This window comes from Apiospora kogelbergensis, assembly GCF_038363985.1.
Source record: "Apiospora kogelbergensis strain CBS 113332 chromosome Unknown utg000002l_segment0_segment0, whole genome shotgun sequence".
NCBI classification, from domain to species: Eukaryota; Fungi; Ascomycota; class Sordariomycetes; order Amphisphaeriales; family Apiosporaceae; genus Apiospora; species Apiospora kogelbergensis.
Genome location: NW_027117419.1, coordinates 1,287,458 through 1,308,502, shown reverse-complemented (window position 1 = coordinate 1,308,502; position 21,045 = coordinate 1,287,458). Strand labels below are relative to the sequence as shown.

General features: G+C 54.7%; 6 protein-coding genes across 6 annotated transcripts; 2 read left to right on the top strand and 4 right to left on the bottom strand.

The window, feature by feature from the left end:
• Positions 1 to 485: 485 nt before the first annotated feature.
• PG998_003287 (FAD dependent oxidoreductase) lies at positions 486 to 1,844 on the top strand (the record flags this gene model as incomplete). Its single annotated transcript, XM_066870105.1, has 2 exons — positions 486 to 590; positions 699 to 1,844. The coding sequence occupies 2 exons, from the start codon at positions 486 to 488 to the stop codon at positions 1,842 to 1,844; spliced, it is 1,251 nt and encodes a 416-aa protein (XP_066733855.1).
• A 91-nt stretch (positions 1,845 to 1,935) lies between these two features.
• Positions 1,936 to 2,754, bottom strand: PG998_003286 (GNAT family acetyltransferase; the record flags this gene model as incomplete). Its single annotated transcript, XM_066870104.1, has 1 exon — positions 1,936 to 2,754. The coding sequence occupies one exon, from the start codon at positions 2,752 to 2,754 to the stop codon at positions 1,936 to 1,938; it is 819 nt and encodes a 272-aa protein (XP_066733854.1).
• A 1,733-nt stretch (positions 2,755 to 4,487) lies between these two features.
• On the bottom strand, positions 4,488 to 6,070 carry PG998_003285 (uncharacterized protein; the record flags this gene model as incomplete). The annotated part of the gene is made up of 3 exons (XM_066870103.1): positions 4,488 to 5,306; positions 5,363 to 5,435; positions 5,490 to 6,070. The coding sequence occupies 3 exons, from the start codon at positions 6,068 to 6,070 to the stop codon at positions 4,488 to 4,490; spliced, it is 1,473 nt and encodes a 490-aa protein (XP_066733853.1).
• A 3,202-nt stretch (positions 6,071 to 9,272) lies between these two features.
• On the top strand, positions 9,273 to 10,339 carry PG998_003284 (Spherulin-1A; the record flags this gene model as incomplete). The annotated part of the gene is made up of 2 exons (XM_066870102.1): positions 9,273 to 9,667; positions 9,742 to 10,339. The coding sequence occupies 2 exons, from the start codon at positions 9,273 to 9,275 to the stop codon at positions 10,337 to 10,339; spliced, it is 993 nt and encodes a 330-aa protein (XP_066733852.1).
• Positions 10,340 to 11,220: 881 nt separating this feature from the next.
• Positions 11,221 to 13,082, bottom strand: PG998_003283 (monosaccharide transporter protein; the record flags this gene model as incomplete). Its single annotated transcript, XM_066870101.1, has 4 exons — positions 11,221 to 11,396; positions 11,475 to 11,570; positions 11,638 to 12,876; positions 12,956 to 13,082. 4 exons carry the CDS (start codon positions 13,080 to 13,082, stop codon positions 11,221 to 11,223), a joined length of 1,638 nt encoding a protein of 545 aa, XP_066733851.1.
• Positions 13,083 to 16,781: 3,699 nt separating this feature from the next.
• Positions 16,782 to 19,235, bottom strand: PG998_003282 (uncharacterized protein; the record flags this gene model as incomplete). The annotated part of the gene is made up of 3 exons (XM_066870100.1): positions 16,782 to 18,586; positions 18,645 to 18,857; positions 18,968 to 19,235. The coding sequence occupies 3 exons, from the start codon at positions 19,233 to 19,235 to the stop codon at positions 16,782 to 16,784; spliced, it is 2,286 nt and encodes a 761-aa protein (XP_066733850.1).
• Between the last annotated feature and the right edge of the window lie 1,810 nt (positions 19,236 to 21,045).

Sequence of the window (21,045 nt, the reverse complement as noted above, 5' to 3'; positions counted from 1 at the left end):
TGGAATTTCGGTGGCAAAGATGGCAAATTTCGTTTTTGTGCTGCCGAGGGGGATACCATTGGTTATTATTATTACTGTTACTATTACTATTGATCAGGCGGGCGGATTCCTTGATGCGCTGGCTATATTCGCCTTTAAACAGCTGGCCCCGTGTGTTTTCCAAGGGCAGTCGCTTTTATGCTAGTGATTCGAAGTATCAGGTAATGGTTGTACCTACTGTGTGGCCCTAAGCATTGAGTATTGCTTGTATGCAGCCCCAACAACAAACAACGCTATCAACAGGATGGACACAAGTTGCCCTTGCTTTATGCGTCGAATTGAACGGCGGATGTGGTGATTGCAATAAGGAAACGAAGCCAGGACTCGGTAGCCGATTCCACTATTAATGCGTCTTGACATATTTAGTTTATGCCATCAAGGCCGACGCGTGGATCCCTCTCAATCTATTTTCCCCCCTCGCCTTGAGCATCCTCAGTATATTGAAAATGTTTGTGAGGGTTCTGGGCCGTCAAGGACTTTTAGCTTCTACCAAGAGCCGGTCTCGTCTGTTTTCGAGCACAGCCGCTGCGCGAGCCGATTTCACACATGTCGTGCGTTTCTTCTTTTTTCCCTGGCGCAGCCATTGGTCGTCTCGGCGCCATCAAAATTTGCATGCGCAACTTGGAAATAGATTCTCATGTAGCTAACCTTGCACACAGGTCGTAGGCGGCGGAGTCATCGGCCTCGCCACGGCGCGGCACCTGGCCACGACGCGGCCGGACGCGACGACGCTGCTCCTGGAGCGGCACGGCCAGGTCGGCACCGAGACGTCGTCGCGCAACTCGGAGGTGATCCACGCGGGCATCTACTACGGCGCCGACTCGCTCAAGACGCGCCTGTGCATCCGGGGCAAGGCGCTGCTGTACGACTACTGCGGGCGCCACGGCGTGCCGCACCGCCGCACCGGCAAGTGGGTCGTGGCCCAGGACGACGCCCAGCGCGAGATCCTCGAGCGCACCCACGCCTTCTGCCGCGACGTCATCGGCGTGCCCACGAGCTGGGTGGGGGCCGCCGAGCAGGCCCGCGAGGAGCCAGAGGTCCGCGCCGCCGCCGGCGCCCTCGATAGCCCCACGAGCGGCATCGTCGACTCGCACGCCCTCATGGTCGCGCTGCAGGGCCACTTCGAGGAGGCGGGCGGCGAGACGGCGCTCAACAGCGCCGTCGTCGCCGTCGCGCCCATCGGCGGGGCGAACGGGGCGGGCGGCTGGCGGCTCACGGTGCGCGACGCCGCCATGGGGGAGGAGTCGACCATCGAGACCGAGACGCTCGTCAACTGCGCGGGGCTCGGCGCCATCGACGTGCACAACCTCATCGCGCCGCCGGAGCGCCGCATGCAGCTGTACTACGCCAAGGGCAACTACTTCTCGTACAGCGGCGCCGGGGCGCCCAAGGTCAACCGTCTGATCTACCCCGTCACCATGCCCGGCGCCGGCGGCCTGGGCACCCACCTGACGCTCGACATGGCGGGCCGCCTGCGGTTCGGGCCCGACGTCGAGTGGGTGGACGACCCGACCCAGCTGGAGGTCAACTCGTCGCGGCTGCCGCAGGCCCTCGACGCCATCCGCGAGTACCTGCCGTCGGTCGACGGGTCGGCGCTGGTGCCCGACTACGCGGGCATCCGGCCCAAGCTGGGCAAGGCGAGTGCCGTGGGGCAGGGCAAGGGTTTCATTGATTTCTACATCAAGAAGGAGGAAGGGTTCGAGGGTTGGATCAACCTGTTAGGGATGGAGAGCCCCGGGCTCACCAGCTCCCTGGCCATCGCCGAGATGGTTGGGGGTCTGCTGTACGGAAACCAGAAGAGCTAGTCAACTTTGCATATAGATACATGTTCACTTAGACTAGATAGACTTAAACGGGATTGTCCAGTTCAGTTGCTATACTTTGCTGTCGTGGCTTTTATCCAACTACCTGACTAGCTAAATGCTGCATTGGCTCTCGAAGCATCACATCTATGCGGCGTACCCCTTCGTGCCCAGTCTTGCTCTCGTCATAAACTATCTCGTCCACCCTTCTGAAGCCCAGCTTCTCGTAGACCGGCGTGGCATTCTCCAGTGCCTCGAGGTACGCCGTGACACCCAGCTGGTCTGCGAGATCCAGCATGGGCTTGAGCAGCGCATTGGAGAGGCCGCGGCCCTGGTAAGACGGATGAACACACAGCAGAGTCAAATCTAACACAATCGATTTCCAGTCAGCACGTATACCATATAAAAAGAACAGTTCCCAAGTCGAAACTTTCGATTTTGAGAAGGCCGGATTTGACTGACTGAGCTTATGCGCGGAATCCCACTTAACCCCGGAAGCCTTGATGGGCTCGAAGAAGTTCGTCCACGCGTGCGCCGGCGCCCCCTCGGCCATGTCCGGCACGTCGACCCCCTCCGCCAGGCCGCTCTCGGCCTCGCTGAACGTGCGGAAGCCCTCCTCCATGACGGGGCCCATGGCCTCGGGGACCAACCAGCGGACGAAGCCGGCGATCTGGCCCGTCTCGCCGTCCACCACCTTGAACTCGTGGTCTGTCGGGTCCTGGAACCGCTTGCGGAACCGCAGGTCCGACCACCGCGCCATGGCCGCGCGCGACGCCGGCCAGAAGTAGCAGAAGCGGGTTCCCAGAAACGCGGCGCTGTAGATGTCCCACAGCTGCGGTACGTCGGCCGGCGTGCACCGGGCCATGGTGAACTGCGGAGCTAGCGAGGCTAGGGGCTTGAAGGGCAGCGCCATGGTGGCGGTGGTGGTGGTAAAGGTCGATGGTCAGGTGAAGCTCTTTACTGCGGATAAGGTAGACGAGTATAGTCACTCAGCTAGCAGACTGGGGAAAGACTAGATAGACTGCGTTTGGCCAAGGAAGTGATGAACGACTGGGGAAGCCGGACATTAGGACTAATATAGTTGGTTATGCACAGTCATAAGACATGCAAGAAGCAAACAAGGAATGGTGTAAGTCAGTTGTAGGGCGTAGACTGCGCCTCTCCCCGGCCGGTCGTAGGCGTCTGGTTTTTGGCCAAGGATCCTCCGTGACTCAATGCCCTAAACAATTTATACTATAGGCCATGCCCGATCCACTGGTTGACGTTCAAGCTGGCCGGATTCGGTCATGGTCAAACTAGCTCCTGGAGACGGAAAGAGAAAATTGCCTCTCACTGTACAAACTCAAATAGAAGCTATCATAAACAGGTCTTCCAAATCCATTTTTGCGGCGCTCAGTACTGTCAACTGTTGTTCGTGACCAAGCATAGCGATGTCTTCAGTCTACCGATCGTGGAAGGCTGAATTGGTCGCCGTGGAGCCGTGGTTGTGGAGTGGCTTGTCCGTCTCGAAGCGGCAAAGTCGCGCCTTGGGGATGAGCGACTCACACAGAACGTGGCTGCGCCGGTGAGCTGGCACCACGAAGCGATGAGGTGGGCGCCTGCGCAGATGATGAAGAGTGACGACAACACTACCACCGTCACAGGCGACGCTCCTCCGTCCTGAGCGATCAAAACCCCCTCGCGCCACCTCTTCACAATTCCATGGTTCTTGCATGTCGTAAAACTTCACGAAGACATAAACAACGAGGGCAAGGTAAGGCTCACGTGCGACTCCGTTTCCATATGAATCAAGTATGGTATATATATCTGGCGAGCGGAGGGGACGAAGAGCCGCCCCCGGAACACACCAGATACTTAAGATAATTAGAAACTATGTCCTAAAGTAAGTTTTCCCCCCCTTTGCCTTAAGACACCGCCGCCAACAAGGCCTCATTGGTGCCTTCCCCTCCCAAATGGTCATAAAAGGATCATATCATCGGATCGCCTTAGGGTCCGTCTTCACTTCAAACATATTCCTAAACACGTAGACTGCGTATGCGTCGCCCCTGTTGAAGTTGAAAAAGAGACCTCGTTCTCACAGGGACCTCCAAGAACGCTGCTCGATAGGCCACTCTGGCCGTCCACCTCACCAACTCGCCCCCTTGAAGAAAACGCTTCGTCCGTACAAAACAAAATAACAACGCTCAACAAAGCCGCCAAGCTGCATCATTCGTAGAAAGAAAAAGGGTATATTGCCGAATGGGAAGAAAAATATGCGCGCAGCCCTCAGAATGATGTCGCAAAAGGTAGAACATATGCAAGAAGCAGTGCGCGAATCGCAGAGCGCGACCAGAATAACATTTAAACAATAGACAATACGGGTAGTAGATCGTGCGCAGTAAGCACTGCAGGAGGGTACAAACCCCTAAGCTGTTGTATATACGGAATCAAGGATGTCCGAACACCAGCTCCGGGGGTGTGCACCAAAGGGGTGGCGGCGGCACAGCGTAGGTTATAAATGGAAAATAATGTCCCCTTGCGAGGTCTGTGAATGTGAAAATAATTGGTATGCCCTGGCAGAGGGTATGGCTGCCTGGTAGTAGTTAAAATTGTACACGCCGAAAGAGATTGTGCTGCCGCCTCCCCGATACAGGTGTTCGGCGCCGTCTACAAGATGCAGGCAGCCGCGAAAACGGCGATGACCAGGCCGACAACGGCACTGCTACCCTGTGGGCCTGCACTCTCATTTTTGGCGGACTCCGTAGGGGCTGCAGATCCAGCAGCGGAGGGGGCATCGGATCCGCCGCTGGTCGCAACAGCAGTTGGCTTGGCCACCGACGACGGCGTCCAGGTGTAGGACGCCGTAGCTGTGCCGTTCTCCTGGAAAATACCGCCAAAGGCAAACAAGGATGCGCTAGGCTTCTCCGTGGAGCTGCTTGTAGCCGTAGCAGAGTCCGTGGAGATAGCTGAGCTTGTTGGTGATGACGTTGAGGTTGTTGAAGATGTGGTTGGTGTGCTGGAGGTCGTCGAAGTTGTAGAGGTAGAAGTTGATGTGGGAGTGGTGCTGGTGCTGGTCGTCGTGGGCGTTGTCTTGGTTGAGGTGGGGGTTGGGCTAGGAGTAGAGGTAGGCGTAGGTGTAGGCGAGGGCGAGGGTTTAGCCGACGATGTCGCTTTCGGCTTGTCATCGCTGCCAGAAGACCCGTCGAGGTTGAAGACAACAATGCTAGCTGAGCCCCCCTGAGGTACGGTCGCTACGCAGAATGCTGAGCCGCCAGCCCCGTTCGACTTGTCGCTGCTAGTGACACCACTGCCGTCAACGCGGCAGGGCAGGCCTTGACAGTTGCCACTGTTGCACTTGATTTCCATGCCAAATGTAGGCTTCTTGCCAGCCAGAGAAGACGCTTCAAAAATAGGGTTGATTCCAAGCTTGACGAAAGTGCTTCCAGTGTGATCGGTATTGGTGCCAGCAACATAGAAAGCCCAGTTCTATCACAAAATATTAGTATGTACTATTGTTCTTGACAACGATTCTTGCAACTTACACCCATAGGCTTGGAATCATCACCCCAAATACAGCCTTCGCTCGATGACACGCCAGGCTCGTTGATGTAGTAGCTGGAGGGATCCGTTAGAACACGCCAGCGACTCATTTTTCTTGGGAGAACTTACTGAGCAGCAGTGGCGTCCCAGTATTCGGTTCCAGGGACGGCGATGGTTTGCTCGTCGTAAATATCGTTGGGAATGATCATATCCTCCATACCGGGCAACACAGTTTGGCAGAACGAGGTGACCTTGCCGCACTTGTTCACAACCTTGACGTTACCGGTACCCTTCATGCACAAAGGCTTGTCGTCGAAAGGCTTGGAGACCTTGCCATCCAAACCGCAGTGCAGGCCACCAGCCATCCTATCGGTAGTGGCGTAAGTCGAGAACGGCTTCCACTGTGCCATCATCTCACCCGGGGGGCAGGCATATGGGCAGTATTTGCCGGGGCTGCAGACCTGGTCGGGGCTCAGAGCCCAACCGCCGTTCATGGCGTTGGGCGAAACGGGAACGAGTCCATCGCCAGACGGGAATTTGCAGGCCAGACCTCGGTCCTCCAGATGTGCGACGGCGCTTCTGCTGTGGAGTTGGCTGTGGTCATTTCGTCTCCCCAGATGCTTGTGCTTGTGCGCAGCAATGGCCACGGTCGGTTCCACCAGTAAGAGTGCGGCAGACCCGAGGGTCGCCTGTAATGCTGAAAGCTTCATGTCGTTGGTTGATATATTCACAAGTCGCGCTGTCGAAAGAGAGTGTAAATCCCCACAAAAGTGAGTGATGTTTTAGACGATCCAAGCACCGAGGTCGAGAACCTAACGCGACAGGTGAAGATCTAAAGCGAGTGATCAACGGGATCGTCGAGATTTGCGAGAGACGAAGAGGCTTCAGGTGAAGATGGTCTCCGTGGGACTGCTCACGTAAATAAGCCGATTCGATAACGAACGAGGACCGGACCTAGGCAGAAAAAGAATGTGGGCGCGACAGTTGTCACTAGAATAAAGAACGACAGCAGAAAGTCTGCATAAAAGAATAAGGAGAGTAGAGAGCGACGGCGGTGAGGACCCGGCAGCAAGAGACGTGAAGCGGTCGCGCAAGCAAGCAAAGAGTGGAAGAGGAGTCTTGCGACTTGACTCGATCGACTCATGGGGGATCCTCCTTAGATTAGGGGGAGCCAGTAGGCCCAATCCCAGTGGATGGTGGGCGAGGGGACGGACAGCCCTGAGCCCTGTGCAGAAGCTGTGAGCTTCGCTTGCCTGCCAAGTGCCAAGTGCTTGCTTGCATTATGGGTATGGCCTGGGCCCCCATGTGCGCGATCCACGGTCCACGGTCCATGGCATCCATGGCATGGTCCACGAGCCAGAGAGAGCAAGCCTGCGACGGCGGGTGGTGTAATTGTCGATTGGCCGCTCCAGCCAATAGCCCCAACCTCTGGCCCGTTTCCCCTGCCATGCAGTCAGAGCAAGTGTGCATTCTAACTGGAAGTACGGGGCATCTTTCGGGGATTGGGCCGACTAGGAGTTATGTGCCTTGCAGATGGGCCAATGAGGCCACGCGAAGCAAATGATGGAGTGTTAATCGAAATGAGATGGCATGGGTTTCGGCTGTGGACAGGGGCGTCAGGGTAGGACCGTAGCAAGGTGCGGACACATTCACCGGATTAGCCTTATTCTTAGCGCCGATGCCTTTCGTGGATGGCATTGGGTTTTTGGTTTTTCTGTCTGTCTTCTGTGTCGACTTCTTCTGCGACTCTCTCGAAGTCGAAGTCTGGTCGCTGTGGCCACTGGCGAGGCACAGTGAGGCACATGATCGGCGGTTGATCAAGTCCAGAACTGCCGACTGCTAATTAGAAGTTCCAACACGGAGGTCTGCAAATTCTGTTGTTTCCGCTAAATTGATATTGCCCAAGTCGCTAGCAGCATAATAGCGCGTATATGTAGCATCGATGTTTAAGGCACGAGCCTGCACCGTTTCACACTGACAGCTGTGTTCTGTGTCTGTGTGTGTATCAGCGGGGAATTGTCAGAATCGGAAGATCGGATGTCAAGCGGGATCACTGGTCAGGTTTCTGTCTTATTTGCATAATCTCATCGCTGTGCTGTGCGACATTAATCACATCCGGTCCGTCCTTTCGTCGATTGCGGGTTGGCTCCATCTTGAACTTGAACCTCCCCCGGACGACTCCTTACACTTGCAGTGCTTGCTTGTCAAACCCGCAAAGCACCCGGGGCATTGTGCTCTTTTCAGTGTGTCATCTCGCGGCGCTGTTCGAGCAATGTCGGCTGCGTTACATCGGGTTATCACCGTCTATGCCGTGCCCATATCGCCATGGTCTTGTTTGACAGCAATTGTTATTATCCGCGGAAACTAAAATGAGCAATCCGCAACGGCTTGCAGAAGGGGTTTTGCGTCCCGCAGCCACAATCGATAGGCTCGATCTAGTGTCTTACATAAGGGTCCCTTCCCAGTCCAAGGTCCAAGAGGCTTCAGATAAGACAAGTGACAAGTGGCCGACAGCAGATCGATCTAACTAGTGATGGCGTCAGTGTCTGTTATTGAATGGGAATGATGTATATATTACGAAGGGTGCCGGTCGGGGTGTAGGCATTAACCGTAAAAACAGCAAGCCCGGCAAGAGCCAGGCCACCGCCGTGCTGGCTGTAGCTTCGCCGCGCGCGCGAAGCTCAATCGGGTGGCAACCTACCCTCGGCTGCGATCCTTCCCGGACGCTACCAGCCAGTTTCTCCAACTCTTCTGCGCCGGACAATAACTCATTCCAACTCAAAGAGTGCTGGCCTGCACGGTGAATCTAGCCAACGCAAATTATGGGACCTAACTGCGCAGCGCATGTCAGAAGCATGGTGCCAGGTGCGGCTTTGAACCTCTGCCCGTCGTCCGCCCGTGAGAATTGGGGGGGGGGTGTCACGATGGCTCGTAGGTCATCCCCTGACAGGAGCCTCAGATGGTGCATGCCTAAGCAACCCTCGTACGGGTTTGTTCTTAGGTGAAATTTCTCTCCAAGAACAGCATCAAGCCACGAGAAAGGAGCCCTTGGTATGTTTCATGATAGTTATTCTGGTTGGTTTCTCAGCTGGCTACCAGAAGCTGGCTGCTGACGGTCAAGCATCTGCGCCGCCCAATTCACAACTTCAGATCTTAGTCGCGAAATATGATCTTTGTTGCCATGTTGGGCAAGGAGGTATGCAGTCAGATTTTACACGCCGTTTAGTGGCTGTATACACGCTGATTGGTCGCGGTAGCGGCGGCTGCGGCTGGAGGGGTCTATTTTCGTCGTCTAGATCCCCTTTGGCCAACACAGCCCCCGATGCTAGTTCCTGAGCTGACCGTGAGATGCTCAAAGTGCTCCTTGGCTCTCTCTACAAAGTTTTACTTTCTCAACGAGCCTACATTGGCATCAGTCATCTTGGGATCCCAGAGCTGTCCATATACGACGCCTGTATTAGCGTGGGCTGGAAATACGTCTAAGCCCTCCGGCTTTGTGGTGATGGCCTCGGCTTCCGTCCCCGGAGAGAAATCTATCCGTCCACGTACAGCCGTCTTGCCAACGTAATTCTGGCCATGGAACAGGGGTTGCTTACTGACGGCAATGAGGTCGCTGGGATTTGTAAGGGTGAAGGATCATCATCTTCATGATGTTAGTCTGCATGCGTCGTGTATAATAAGTCCTTGGTCTCTGCGTATAGAAATTCTTATTCTCTCGATCCTGTATCCTCACTGCGAATCCCACCAACCCATCCAACAACTTTCCTATCAATACTTCCTTTATTTCCTTATATCTCCTTTGTAATTTCTTTGGTCTCCTTGTGTCCTCTCATCTCGTTCGTTTGGAAACTATCTCTCCTATCCGTTCAAGTCCACCTGTCTTCAGCATAAATAGAAGCCTCAACCGACAATATGCAGTTCACGGTCCCCATCTTGGTTACAGCCGTGCTGGCTCTTAGCCCTGCTATTGCCGCAGCAGTTCCCGAGGACTATGACACCGCCGTCATTTCCCAAACCGATTCGGCAACAACCTCTAGCAGCCAGCATCACAGCCATGCAACGTACCGACCTATCGGCACGGCCGGGACTGCCGGCACTATCCACCACTCGATGACCAAGAGTTCCAAGCACGGGTACAAGCCGACCGTCACGTATTCCCAATCGTCCCGCGTCACGACCAAGTCGAAGTCTTCGAAAACCCACTCAAAGACCCATTCGGGAGCTGGCCCGAAGCCCACGGATTGCAAAACGCCTGGCGGCGGTCTCCCGGGTCTCTCTAAGACTCAGCAGATCCTGCTTTCCGATACGTAAGAAAACCCGCTCCCCCCTTTCTTACTTCATATTTCTAGCTTGCTAACTTGTCGTGACTCTTATGAAACAGCCGCGCGGATGCTATCAACAACGTCCTGACCAAGAACTCGGACTTCGTCTTCAGCTTCGGCCAGAAGAAGACGGGCGGGCCCGGCAAGGGCGGCGAGGTGGTCCCGGCGAACCGCAAGACGTTCCCGGCCCTGACGGGAACAAACATGGGCATGGCGGTGGCGTTCCTGGGCCCCTGCGGCTTCAACACGCCGCACGTGCACCCGCGGGCGGCCGAGATGGCCATCGTGACCGAGGGCACCATCGTGTCGTCGATGCTGCCCGAGAACGGCGTCAACAACGCCGACGGCACCCCGCGCGAGATCCTCAACACCCTCCGCAAGCACGACGCCACCATCTTCTACCAGGGCGCCGTCCACTCCCAGTTCAACCCGGGCTGCGAGCCCGCCACCTTCGTCGCCGCCCTCAGCGCCGAGGACTTCGGCACCGGACAGGTCGCCCAGGAGTTGTTCGGTGCCAGCAACGCCGCCGTCGCCGCCGTTTTCGGTAACGCCATTGACGGTGCCGATGTGGATAAGCTGCGCGGCCAAATCTCCAAGAACGTGGCGCTCGGCGTCGAGCAGTGCTTGAAGAAGTGCAGAATCAACAAGAGAAAGTGAACAGAGAAATAGAGCTCCCTGACGAGAGACGGGGCGGAGGGGGTAACCCGGGTTGAAGCGGGCGCACATTCATTTGAGACATGCTGGTTTTGGTACGGCGTTTTTGTTTTCGATCTTTCCCTCCCTAGGCTGATCAAGATATGGGGTACTTGGTACATATTCGTTCGAGGCCTGTTGGCTTCATTTACATTCTTGCAAATATTATTACGCCCTTCACACAACTTATCTTCATTCTCTTGTAAATGCTATCACAATATTGATAGTCTATTATATTTCACGAACATTTTACGAACTTTAACATGTTAGCACCTATTCCCAGTGTATATAACTGCCTATCCTATGTTTTCAATACACTCATTTGAACCTGGCAGATAATTCAGTCCCTATATCTACGCTATAGGATACGACATATAGGGAGTTCATCTGATTCGGCCAAGCAAAAAACCAAACCGGGCATGTGGGATTCTTTAGTGTAAAGACCAAAGTTAGATCGAGCTAGGATTCGCTGGGAATCGGCATGCAAGGAACTTGTTACCACACCAGCCGAATATAGCAATGGCAATGTCACATCACTTGAATGCATCAAGATCACTCATCACAGTTGGGAGCAGCACACCCAGCCCACGCTAAGGCGTGCCACTCATTTAGTGTATATATACTGATTATGTAGCTATCTACCTGACTGCTAAGCCATGGATGCAAAGTGATCGCAGGAAGGAAACATTGGTATCTTCAGAAAGTCGAAAAAAAGGACCAAACGCCGCTCCGTGATTAGACAACCGCGACCATCTCTGTTTATGGGAGGTTTTCGCCTAATAACTTGGCGTCGAAAGGGGGATGAGAGGGAAAATGTCTCCAAGTGCCAGTTCATATACACTTGTTTAGACAGTTTCCTCAACGCTTGTGCTGTGAGCGTGCTTCTCGCCGACGTGACCCATGTCGGCAGCGAAAGTGTGGTTGGGTCTCCAGGCGGCGGACTTGCGCGGGCTGGCCTCGGCCATGCACATATCGGCCTGCTCGAGGGAGAGTCCTCGGAGCTCGGGAACGAGGAAGTAAGCTGTACCAATATGGGTTAGAATTAAGTCGACAACCATCGGGATTGAGAGATCGTGTTCAAAGTGGGACTGAAACTTACCAAACAACAAGCTACCGCAGCAGAGAGCGCCCCAGAGGAAGAACACCTTGGGACCCAGATCGGCCTTGTCCTTTCCGACCAGGTAAGGAGTGATGACTACATAGGTGTACATATTAGCAAACACGGACCCATGATTACTTGGGTTTGAGATTGTACAACTTACCAGCAATGATGGTGTTCCACAGCCAGTTGGAGGCAGTAGACAGACCAACACCTCGAGATCGGATGGGCAGCGGGAAGGCTTCACCGACAATGACCCAGGCCGTGGGACCCCAAGTGATGGCAAACGAGGAGATGTTCAAGCAAATGAAAGCGACCATGGCAGAAGTGGCGCTGTTGTTGCTCGTATCCTTGCCGGCGGTAACGCCAATGATAGCGACAATGAACTGGCAGACGATCATGGAGCAGGCGCCGTAGATGAGAAGGGCGCGGCGGCCAAACTTCTCGATGGCGTAGAAAGAGATGGGGGTAGACAGGCAGTTGACCAGCGTCGTGATCATGGAGATCAGGAAGGGGTTGCTGATAGTTCCCAGCTGGGTGAAGAAGGGAGTTCCGAAGTAGAAGACGAAGTTGATACCCGTAAGCTGCTGGCACATCTGCATGCCGGTGCCGAGCAGTGTGCGGCGCAGAGGGCTGTTGCCGGCGGAGAGCGAGCCCTTGAAGCAAGCCAACCATGATCCAATGTAGTTGGTCTGGGGAATAACCTGCATCTCGTACTCGTTGTTGGCGACGATCTCGGCAAGCTCGTCCTTCACGAAATCGGAATCGAGGGGCTGGCCGCGCACAAAAGCCAGAGCCTTGGCCGCCTTTTCAATCTCTCCCTTGCGCACGAAGTAACGGGGCGACTCGGGTAGGTAGAAGAGGCCGGCAGCGAGAACGATGGCCCAGAGGTACTGGATACCGATGGGGATGCGGTAGGAGCTGGTGTCGGGGCGCTCCTGAGTGCCGTAGACGACGCAAGACGCGACCAGGATACCGATAGTGATGCAGAATTGGTAGCCAGAAACCATGGCACCGCGGACCTTCTTGGGGGCGATCTCGGACATGTACAGGATGACGACGGCGGAAATGAAACCGACTCCGACACCAGCAATCAGGCGACCAAGAACGAACAGCGCCTCCTGGCTGGTGCTGGCCATCTGCAAGGTGCAGCCAACGCAGAAGACGGCGCAACCCATGATGATAGTAGGGCGTCGGCCAATGAAGTCGGCGATATCACCACCCATCAAGGCACCGAAGAAGGTACCGCAAGAAAGGATGGATGTGAAGAGGGACTGCATCGAAGAAGAGAGGTGGAAGTCGTCCTTGGACACGCCAATGGGCATCTTGGCGTCATAATCGTAGTCCATGCCTGTGTAGAGCTTGATGAAGTAGGGCATGGCCATAACGCCAGACATCCAACCTGTAGCAACGCCATCAGTGTCAAGTTCATGTTTGTAGGCAGGAATGATGTGTCTGGACGGGAGAAAGATGGGACTCACCGGTATCATAGCCGAAAAAGATACCACCGAAGGCGGCGAAGGCGCAGATCAGGTAGGCCTTCCATGTCACGGGAGCCTCGACACGATTGACATCGGTCGTGCCGGTAATAACGACACCACCTGCCATTGTTGCTGAGTCTCTTCTTTACGAAGGCGGAAATTTGGATGAGAAGAGAGGCAAGTACGTGTGTTCAAAAGCCAAAGCAATTTCCAGCTGACAGTCAGACCCGAGGGGCTTATCCAAGGAAGCAAAAGAGCATACGGGAGAGGGATCAAGGAGCAATGGGGTTCGGGGGCGGCAGGCGAGCCGTTATATATGCGAGCCGAGTCTGCCGTTCGCAGTACATGGGCATTGAAGGGATTGTCTGGGGGAGGTCGGTTGTGCGCAACCTGACCAATCAGCCATGTAAGTCTAGCTCAACTTTCTGGGGTAAAGAAAAAGACTGCAGTCCTGGATAGGTACGTATGTAGTAGGTAGTAGGTAAGTAACTAGTGAAGCGCATTCTAGACTCAGAACTCCGCTGTAGAACACAGCATAGAAACGGGGCCTTGCTGAGTAGAGGGTGAGTAAAGGGTGAGCAAAGGGTGTCTTGATTGGCCACGTCTAGTTCCGACAGGGGGATCAAGGGACTGGCCATGGCCGGTAGGTATGTAGCCAGCCAGGCAGGGGTATAGAAAAGGGCCGTCTCCTGATCTTGGGTACACATGGTACTGCTCTATTCAGCGAGTAGCGGGACGCCCAAACCACTGCAGGTGACCCCTCGACCCAGTCAGGCAGGGTGCCGAGGGCAAGAGGTGAAAATCTGGAGAAGCCTAGATAGTCTGGAGAACCGACGGGGGATCATGGCTGGCCATCGGATCCTACTGTTACCTTCCGACGGTCGACTGCTGGCGCGGCTGTCAAGCGGGCAGTCGGGGTGTGTGGGTGTGTTCCTCAAGGAGCAGCAGTTTCAGTGTGACCTGGTACTTGCACAGAGGGAAGAGATGCATGCATATCTATGCAGTTCATCTATCTCTGGAAATGACTGCTTTCGGGACACTCTCGTTACGAGATGGGTGCTTCTCTGTATGGCCAGGACTTCCAAACATGCACTCACACACCTGCCTTCCTGATGCTGGAGCAGGGGGGACCCCCGAGTCACTCGCGACCAATCACCGCAGTCCCTGGCCTCTCGAGGGGGTTGTTGCATCCCGAGGGAGAAACATGCACTTTCGTATAGCGCGACGCTAGTCGAAGGATCCGTGGCGCTGGGAGACAGCAACACATGGGCGTCCATTAGTCTTCCCCCATCCCCCATCCCCCATCCCCCGTCAGATACACCCTCGTACGTAGGACTCGTAGGAAGTAAGCCCTTGTTCAAGCGCGTATGTGCCATCAGTCACCAGTGTGCCTTCACCAGTCACCGACTCTAGCCAGCCTCGGATGGACTTGGGTATCTAATCTTATTCGGAAAAAAATTAGAAAAACGACGTTACAGCAGCTAGCCATATAGACGTTGGCTTGTGCCGCACTATTGGCGCATGTAATTCTTCTTTGGACACATCCCCCGCGCCGCCAATAAGGACTGTGGGGGAAAGCTGGGAAAGCTCGCGTGAGATGGGGGATTTGTCTGTGCAATCTGTTTTTCCCTTCCCTTCCCCTAGTCGCCAAGCCCCTCGCCATTCCCCAATCATACTAGTCTGTAATGAATACTAGATTCTGGCAACCTTAAGGGGATTCTTATTATATTGCCTACTTTTTCGAAGATGAACGGGACAGTGTCGGCCGGTATGTCAGCCCAGAGCAAAGTAGGTCCAGGAACACCGAGCCAGGACAAAGCGACAGTTCAATAACTTGCGGTTGTGACCAATGCCGCACAGCCTGACTCCCTTTCCCCTCTTCCTCCTCCCTTACGCTGTGGGCATGGGCTAGTTTGTGCGTGTGCCGGGTCAAATTGCTTGAAGTGAGTACACTCATCAAATTTGTTTCTATATTAGTCCTACGGACGGGTCGAAGCATTGTGGCCCACAGGGGGCGGTCGAAGAAGAAAGGCCGTTCCCTTTTCTTTTTTTCTCTTCGCTGGCTGAGATGGCTAGATGGGCGGTTTTCCCATTCCACAGTCGTCACATGCGGCAGCCATGGCTCCGGGTGGCTTATTGCTAGGGCGGACGAATCGAATGGCGCATACCGCATACCGCATGCCGCAATTCTGGGTATAGCCGCATCTGTACTCATTTTAGGCTCGGAGTACTAGCATGTGTAGTACTACATATTTTGTGTGTAATCGGACGTTGCCAGTTATATGAGACGTCAGATTCAGCTTGCGCTTACAGAAAGGCGGATACTACCACAAACCCCGGCGCGGTCCCCTCCTTCCCCAGAACCCCGAGCTCTGCTAACCTGGGAGAAATGGGAGAAATGGGGCCAGATTTCCAGATCGGCCCGAATAGAGAATCGAGCCTAGACGACAGGGAGAGCCCATATGCATCTGTCAGCCAGTTGTCTTCTTCCAGCAGTCTGCTCGCCAGGTCTAGACTTCACTTGTTGGCCGTAGCGAGCGACGGCTATGTATGGCCCTCCCCACATCCGCGTCCCAAATGTCGTCGCCGTACGATGGATTCCCCTCCTTTCCTGCCATCTTCTGACTCCGCTCCTTGGATCGCCGTCGGGGTTATCTTGCTGTCTCAGGGTCTGCTCGAGCACCTGACGAGATAGAACCTTCTTGGCGTGATTCAACAACGGTGGTGGATCGGTCGCTTCTGCCAAAAGCGTTGTAAACGCCGAGACGCCAACAGCACATGGCACCCTTCATGGCCCCCCTTCCTTTGTCAACCTAGCACATGCCTTTTAGCTGCAGCGTCTCCCAAAGCATCGGGAACCAACACAATCTGAGCACACGGAATAGATGGGTTGTGAAGGCTGGCCGGAAGTGAGCCCAGGTTTTCGGTGTAAGCAGCCCACTGACCGGCACCCATGCGATGAAACCTCGGGTGTTGTCCACTGTCTTGCCGCCCGAATTAGAAGTTGAAGGGAAGGTGAGGAGGGAGCACCAAGTACCCAGCAGAGAAGCTTTGCCGGTCTTCAGCCTCTGCTGCCACCCGCAGATTTGGCTTCGCGCCACTCCGCTCCGCGATCTAACTAAAACTCCAGCTGCTGTCTTGCTGTCTACAACGTACGACTTGGTCGATCAATGCGTATGTGGGTTGACATTAAATAGATCGGACGCGCTAGCGGAGTCTTCTCTGCCTTTGTAAATATCCAGACCACCTATTCCGTAAGGGAATAAGCCGCTTCGTTTCAGGAAACCCTTCCCCAGATATCTACTGACGCAATCTGCAGTAGCGCTCCAGCCTCCCGGTAACTCATGACCCCATGACCAGAGTTTTATCTGGTGACTGAGAGTATAGTCCAGCCCGGATTTCTTTTACCAGTTACGTTACCACCCCCTACATGCCGATGCTCGGCTTAACCCTATATTACCCTGGATTCAACGAGCTGAGAATGAAACATGCGGCAGCCAACAGTTTACTATTTTTGTCACCCTTCACATAATATGTCTTTAGTCTTAGGGCTGTGAAAACCTACGGCAGGTCAAGGTGTTTTGGTCTAGACAATTAGCCCTCGGTAGTCTAGAAGCCAAGGAGACATGTTGGTCGTATCGCATGAGCGTCTGTCAGATGGCCAAAACCAAATGGACTGATACTCAACACAGGTCTGCAAACACAGGGAAGTCAGGTTGGTTATGCCCATAGCCCCCCCCTATCTTGCGTCTTGCAACACGAACGGCATAGAGTTTGTTTTGTTTTCAGTTATCGTAAATCTAGCCCCACCGGCTTCCACGAATAATCACAAGTTCATCAGCTTCCTCACCCTCTTCCCAACGCCTTCTTCAAACTCGCCCACCCCACCCTTGAGCACCGTCATCTGACCTGCCCGCAGCCGATACACTACCCGGCGCCGTGGTCGCTCCCTTTCCTCTTCGTCCTCTTCGGCGTCCGGGCCATCTTCGTCTTGCGCTAACCCCTCCACCACCCCGCGCACAAACCACCGGTCGTGGCTGACGAGCACCACGGCGCCCTCCCAGTCGCGCAGCGCGTCCCGCAGCGCCGCCACGGTCTCGTAGTCGAGGTGTGTGGTCGGCTCGTCGAGGACGAGGCAGTGTGGTCGTCGCCAGAGGAGGCGCGCCAGCTGCAGCCGCACGAGCTGGCCGCCCGAGAGCTTGCGGAGAGGCACGTCGGACGCGAGGCGGCCCGGCAGGCCCAGCGAGCCGAGCAGTCCCCGCACGGCGCCCTCATCGAGCGCGCCGGCGACATCCCGGGTCAGCAGCGAGAGCGCGGTCAGCGGTGCTTCGGGCGACTCCCCGGTGCTGCCGTCCGGCGGCGGACACCCCAGGCTTCGGAGGTCGTCGACCGCGTGCTGGGAGTAGTACCCCAGCTTGAGCCGTGGGTGGGTCATCATAGTCCCCGATGTCGGCTTGGCCTCTTCGACAAGAAGCTTGACGAGCGTGGATTTGCCGCCGCCGTTTAGGCCGACGATGCCGATGCGGTCGCCCATATGGACGGAAAGCGTGATCTCCCCGAGGGTGAATGATGAAGGTGCAGCGGAGGCTTTGGTCTGTTTCCCCAATGTTGATTTATACCGAAACGTGACTTTCTCCAGTGATAGCAAGGGGCCCGGGAACCGTAGATCGGTCGTTGCGGTGAGCACCAGGCTGACCGGCCGGTCCTCTTCTTCGACCTCGATCTCGGCGCGGCTGGTGAGATGGAAACCGACCAAGTCGCGATTCAGTTTGAAGCGATTGCCCTGGCTGCTGACCTCGAGGCCCCAACGGTCGTCGAGCTTCTTCTGCCGCGACTTAGCCTGGCGGATCTTGTTCTGGTCGTCCTTCGCGCGGCCTTCCTTCATGTTGCGCGCAATCGTCTTCTCCATGTGATCCTTCTGCTTCTCCTTCGCCTCCTTCATCTTGGTCATGTGAAGCCTCTTCTCGGCCCGGCTCGCCTCGTATACAGGGAGGTCTCCGTGGAAGTAGGTTAGGGCCTTGTCCTTGATAATAAGGATGTCGGTACACAAGGAGATGAAGTCCCGGTCGTGAGATACGATGATGAGGGTCGAAGCATTGTCTCCATCAGCCAGCGACGCGAGATAGTTCTGCAGCCACATGATACCGAGCAGGTCCAGGAAGTTTGTAGGCTCGTCCAGTATCAGTATGTCAGTGTCCTGTAGCAACACCGCGGCCAGCGCGGTACGCATTTTCCATCCTCCGGAGAGGCTCGACACGGGTTTTTGCATGTACTCTTCCGAAAAGCCAAGACCGCCCAGGATCCGTTTTGCACGACTTTCGGTCTCGGCGACCTTTGTAGGCTCAACTTGCGATTCCAGCTCCGCGAGCATGTCGACTGCCTCACTCGTCTCTCGGGCAAGGACCTCAGGCGATATTTCCTCGTCTGATTGACTGTGCTGCGCTTGCATGGCCGCCACCTCCTTTTCTTTGGCGGTCAACGCTTTGCGCGCTTGCATTCCCCGGGTGCCGCTCCTGAGCCGGGCATCTTTGTCTTTGAGAAAGAGCTCTCTCTGGAGACGTTGATACCGGAGTTGGCGCAAACCTCGGAGAGACCCGCACGGATCGGCGCTTCCGATCGCGTTCGTGAGGACTATAAAAGGAGTCAGCATTCAACTCGTATTAAACCGGATAAGATACAATGGACGGACTGTCAATCTCTCTCTTCACCTCACTCCTCGCCGTGGCCTTTTCGATGACTTCTTCGATAACCAAACGTTCGCCATTTGCCTTCGGTGACGACGAGCTGCCTGGTAGTGCCTCGTTTGCTCTGACATCGCCGACTTCTGTCTGCTGCAGGATGGCAATCCTCGTCTCTTCGGGGATTCCAGGGATGAGCTTTTCAGCAATAGCCTTGAGTAGTGCTGAAAGACAATTAGTCACAGCACATCTGCAATACCTGTAATCGACTAGCGATACAAAATAGCCACACACATATATATATATATATATGAATGCAGAAAGAAGCACTAACTTGATTTCCCCGTGCCATTTCGCCCAAGGAGGGCGTACCTCTGACCCGCCTTCAGCCGGAGCTTGGCATTGCTGAGTATCTCTGTTCCCTCGGACCTGACTTTTGACTTCCCTCTTCCTTTTGCAGTCGTAGATTGGGCGCCAGATGTGACGACAATACTGAGGCTTTCGATGTCCAGCTCTCGGTAGTTTGGCGTGGCGATATTGAACCGGGTCTGCTTGCTGGTGCACAGTATGGTGGCCACGGATTCGGCTTCCATAGACGTCATCTCACAGAGTTTGGAATATGTTCTTCTTGCCGGCTTTGATTGAACACACGAACCAATCTTGAAGTTGAACGTTTCACGTGTATCCAAGTTGATTGACCAACGGCTTGTAGTCACTACTTATCTCACATACAAGACCTGAAAGGTAGCATGAGGCTCGCCGGAGTTCGTTGTTTATATCCATCTCAGATCTTATTGATCCCACCATTGGTGCCTGCCAACTAGGGCGTCATCAGTCGTGCGCTGGGATAACTGTTTGGAGGTGATTCAAAATGATTCATTCTTGCTAGAGGTGCTTATGTAATGAAGCTAGTTCAAGTCACACGGGAAGTATGCACGCTTTGTCGAGCGTTACCCATCACCGGTCATTTGTTAGAGAAGAACCAAGAGCGATACCGTTATTCTATACTCTTGCGTTTATTATTAGCTTAATGGCACCCAAGACTTTTATACCGAGTCCCTTATACATGCTTTACCCACGTGGATTTTGACTATGTCCAAATCTCAGGGTACGTGATGCTTCGTCTAGATTTCTCCCATATTAGGGCATTTGCCAAGCCCAGTAAGTTTAGTAGAAACGGAGCAAATAACGATTGTCTTTTGGAGTCTTGGGGTTCTTGTTAGCTCAGCTCTAGGCGGGAGCATTGGAAAAAGAAAAGCCGGCACAAGGAGCCTCTCACTTGGGCTCGCTGAAGTACTACCCAACCGTCGGATTTCCGATATATGCATTGCAGTGTCCTCATGCATCATGTCTTCCCAACCTTGATGCTTGGTACAGCGTAGTTTCTTCATGGTCTAACTGACCAGTATTTTGGCAATTTTACTTTATGTGAGGAAGAGAGGATGGGCAGAGGCTGCCAAGGGATGGGGGCATATGGTGAACAGACTCTCCCAGACAGGCTTGGGCTTCAGAACAAGATCGGATTGATACGGATAACAAATGCCAAATAACGAAGCTCGGGCTTCTGGGAGCTGGGTGTCACAATGTGGGGAGAACCGCAGGTAAAGAGGCAGTGGAAATGATATCAAACATCGGAAACCCTGGGGTCCTGGAGTGTGCCCAGGCTGAGGATACCCATCTGCCAAGTCGACAATGCCGCTCTGTCAGGCCGCTAAAGGCAGATCCACGGAAGCACTAACTTCAAGCTGCTGCTTGCTGTCATGTCGCGATTTGAGCCACAAGACATACGTTTAACTGGAGACACGAGGATCACCACGAAGGCAGAAAATAATCACATGGTATGGCTTGGTGGGTTGTGCTTCGTGAGACTCGTCCTTGCGTCGCCGGCGCTGTACCGACAGCCACTGTTGTGACTGACGTAATCAAGCAGCCGAATCAGGCACACTTTCAATCGCCCAGCGATGCCCAGCTCAATTCCATGTAGCCCAGGGCGTGGTACGATGTGAGGTATCAGAGAGTGGGCACGGAGCAGAATAGAATAAATGACCTGTAGATCGATCTGGAGGCATCGGGTTGTGATGGGGCTGGTCAGTCCAGTCCAAAGGGCCAAAAGATGCAACTTCCAACCACCCCCTTTTCTGCCCGGGTTATCTTCTCGGCGAAGGCGGCGGGAGCTGGGCCGTCGTCATCGCCGTCGCCAGTGTCTGGCTACGTGTACGGCAGGCGGATCACGCTATTGCTGCGTACACTTGGTCATTGATGCCAAAAACACACCAGCGCCTTCTTTGGTAACGAATCTAGGCTTGGTGGTGAGGAGGTGGGACGATGAGGCAGAGGGCTTGGAGGGGCCGTCTTTATGCTGGGCAGGTATTAGACTGGTTGAAATTTGCTAGCAAGCCAACCCCTACTATG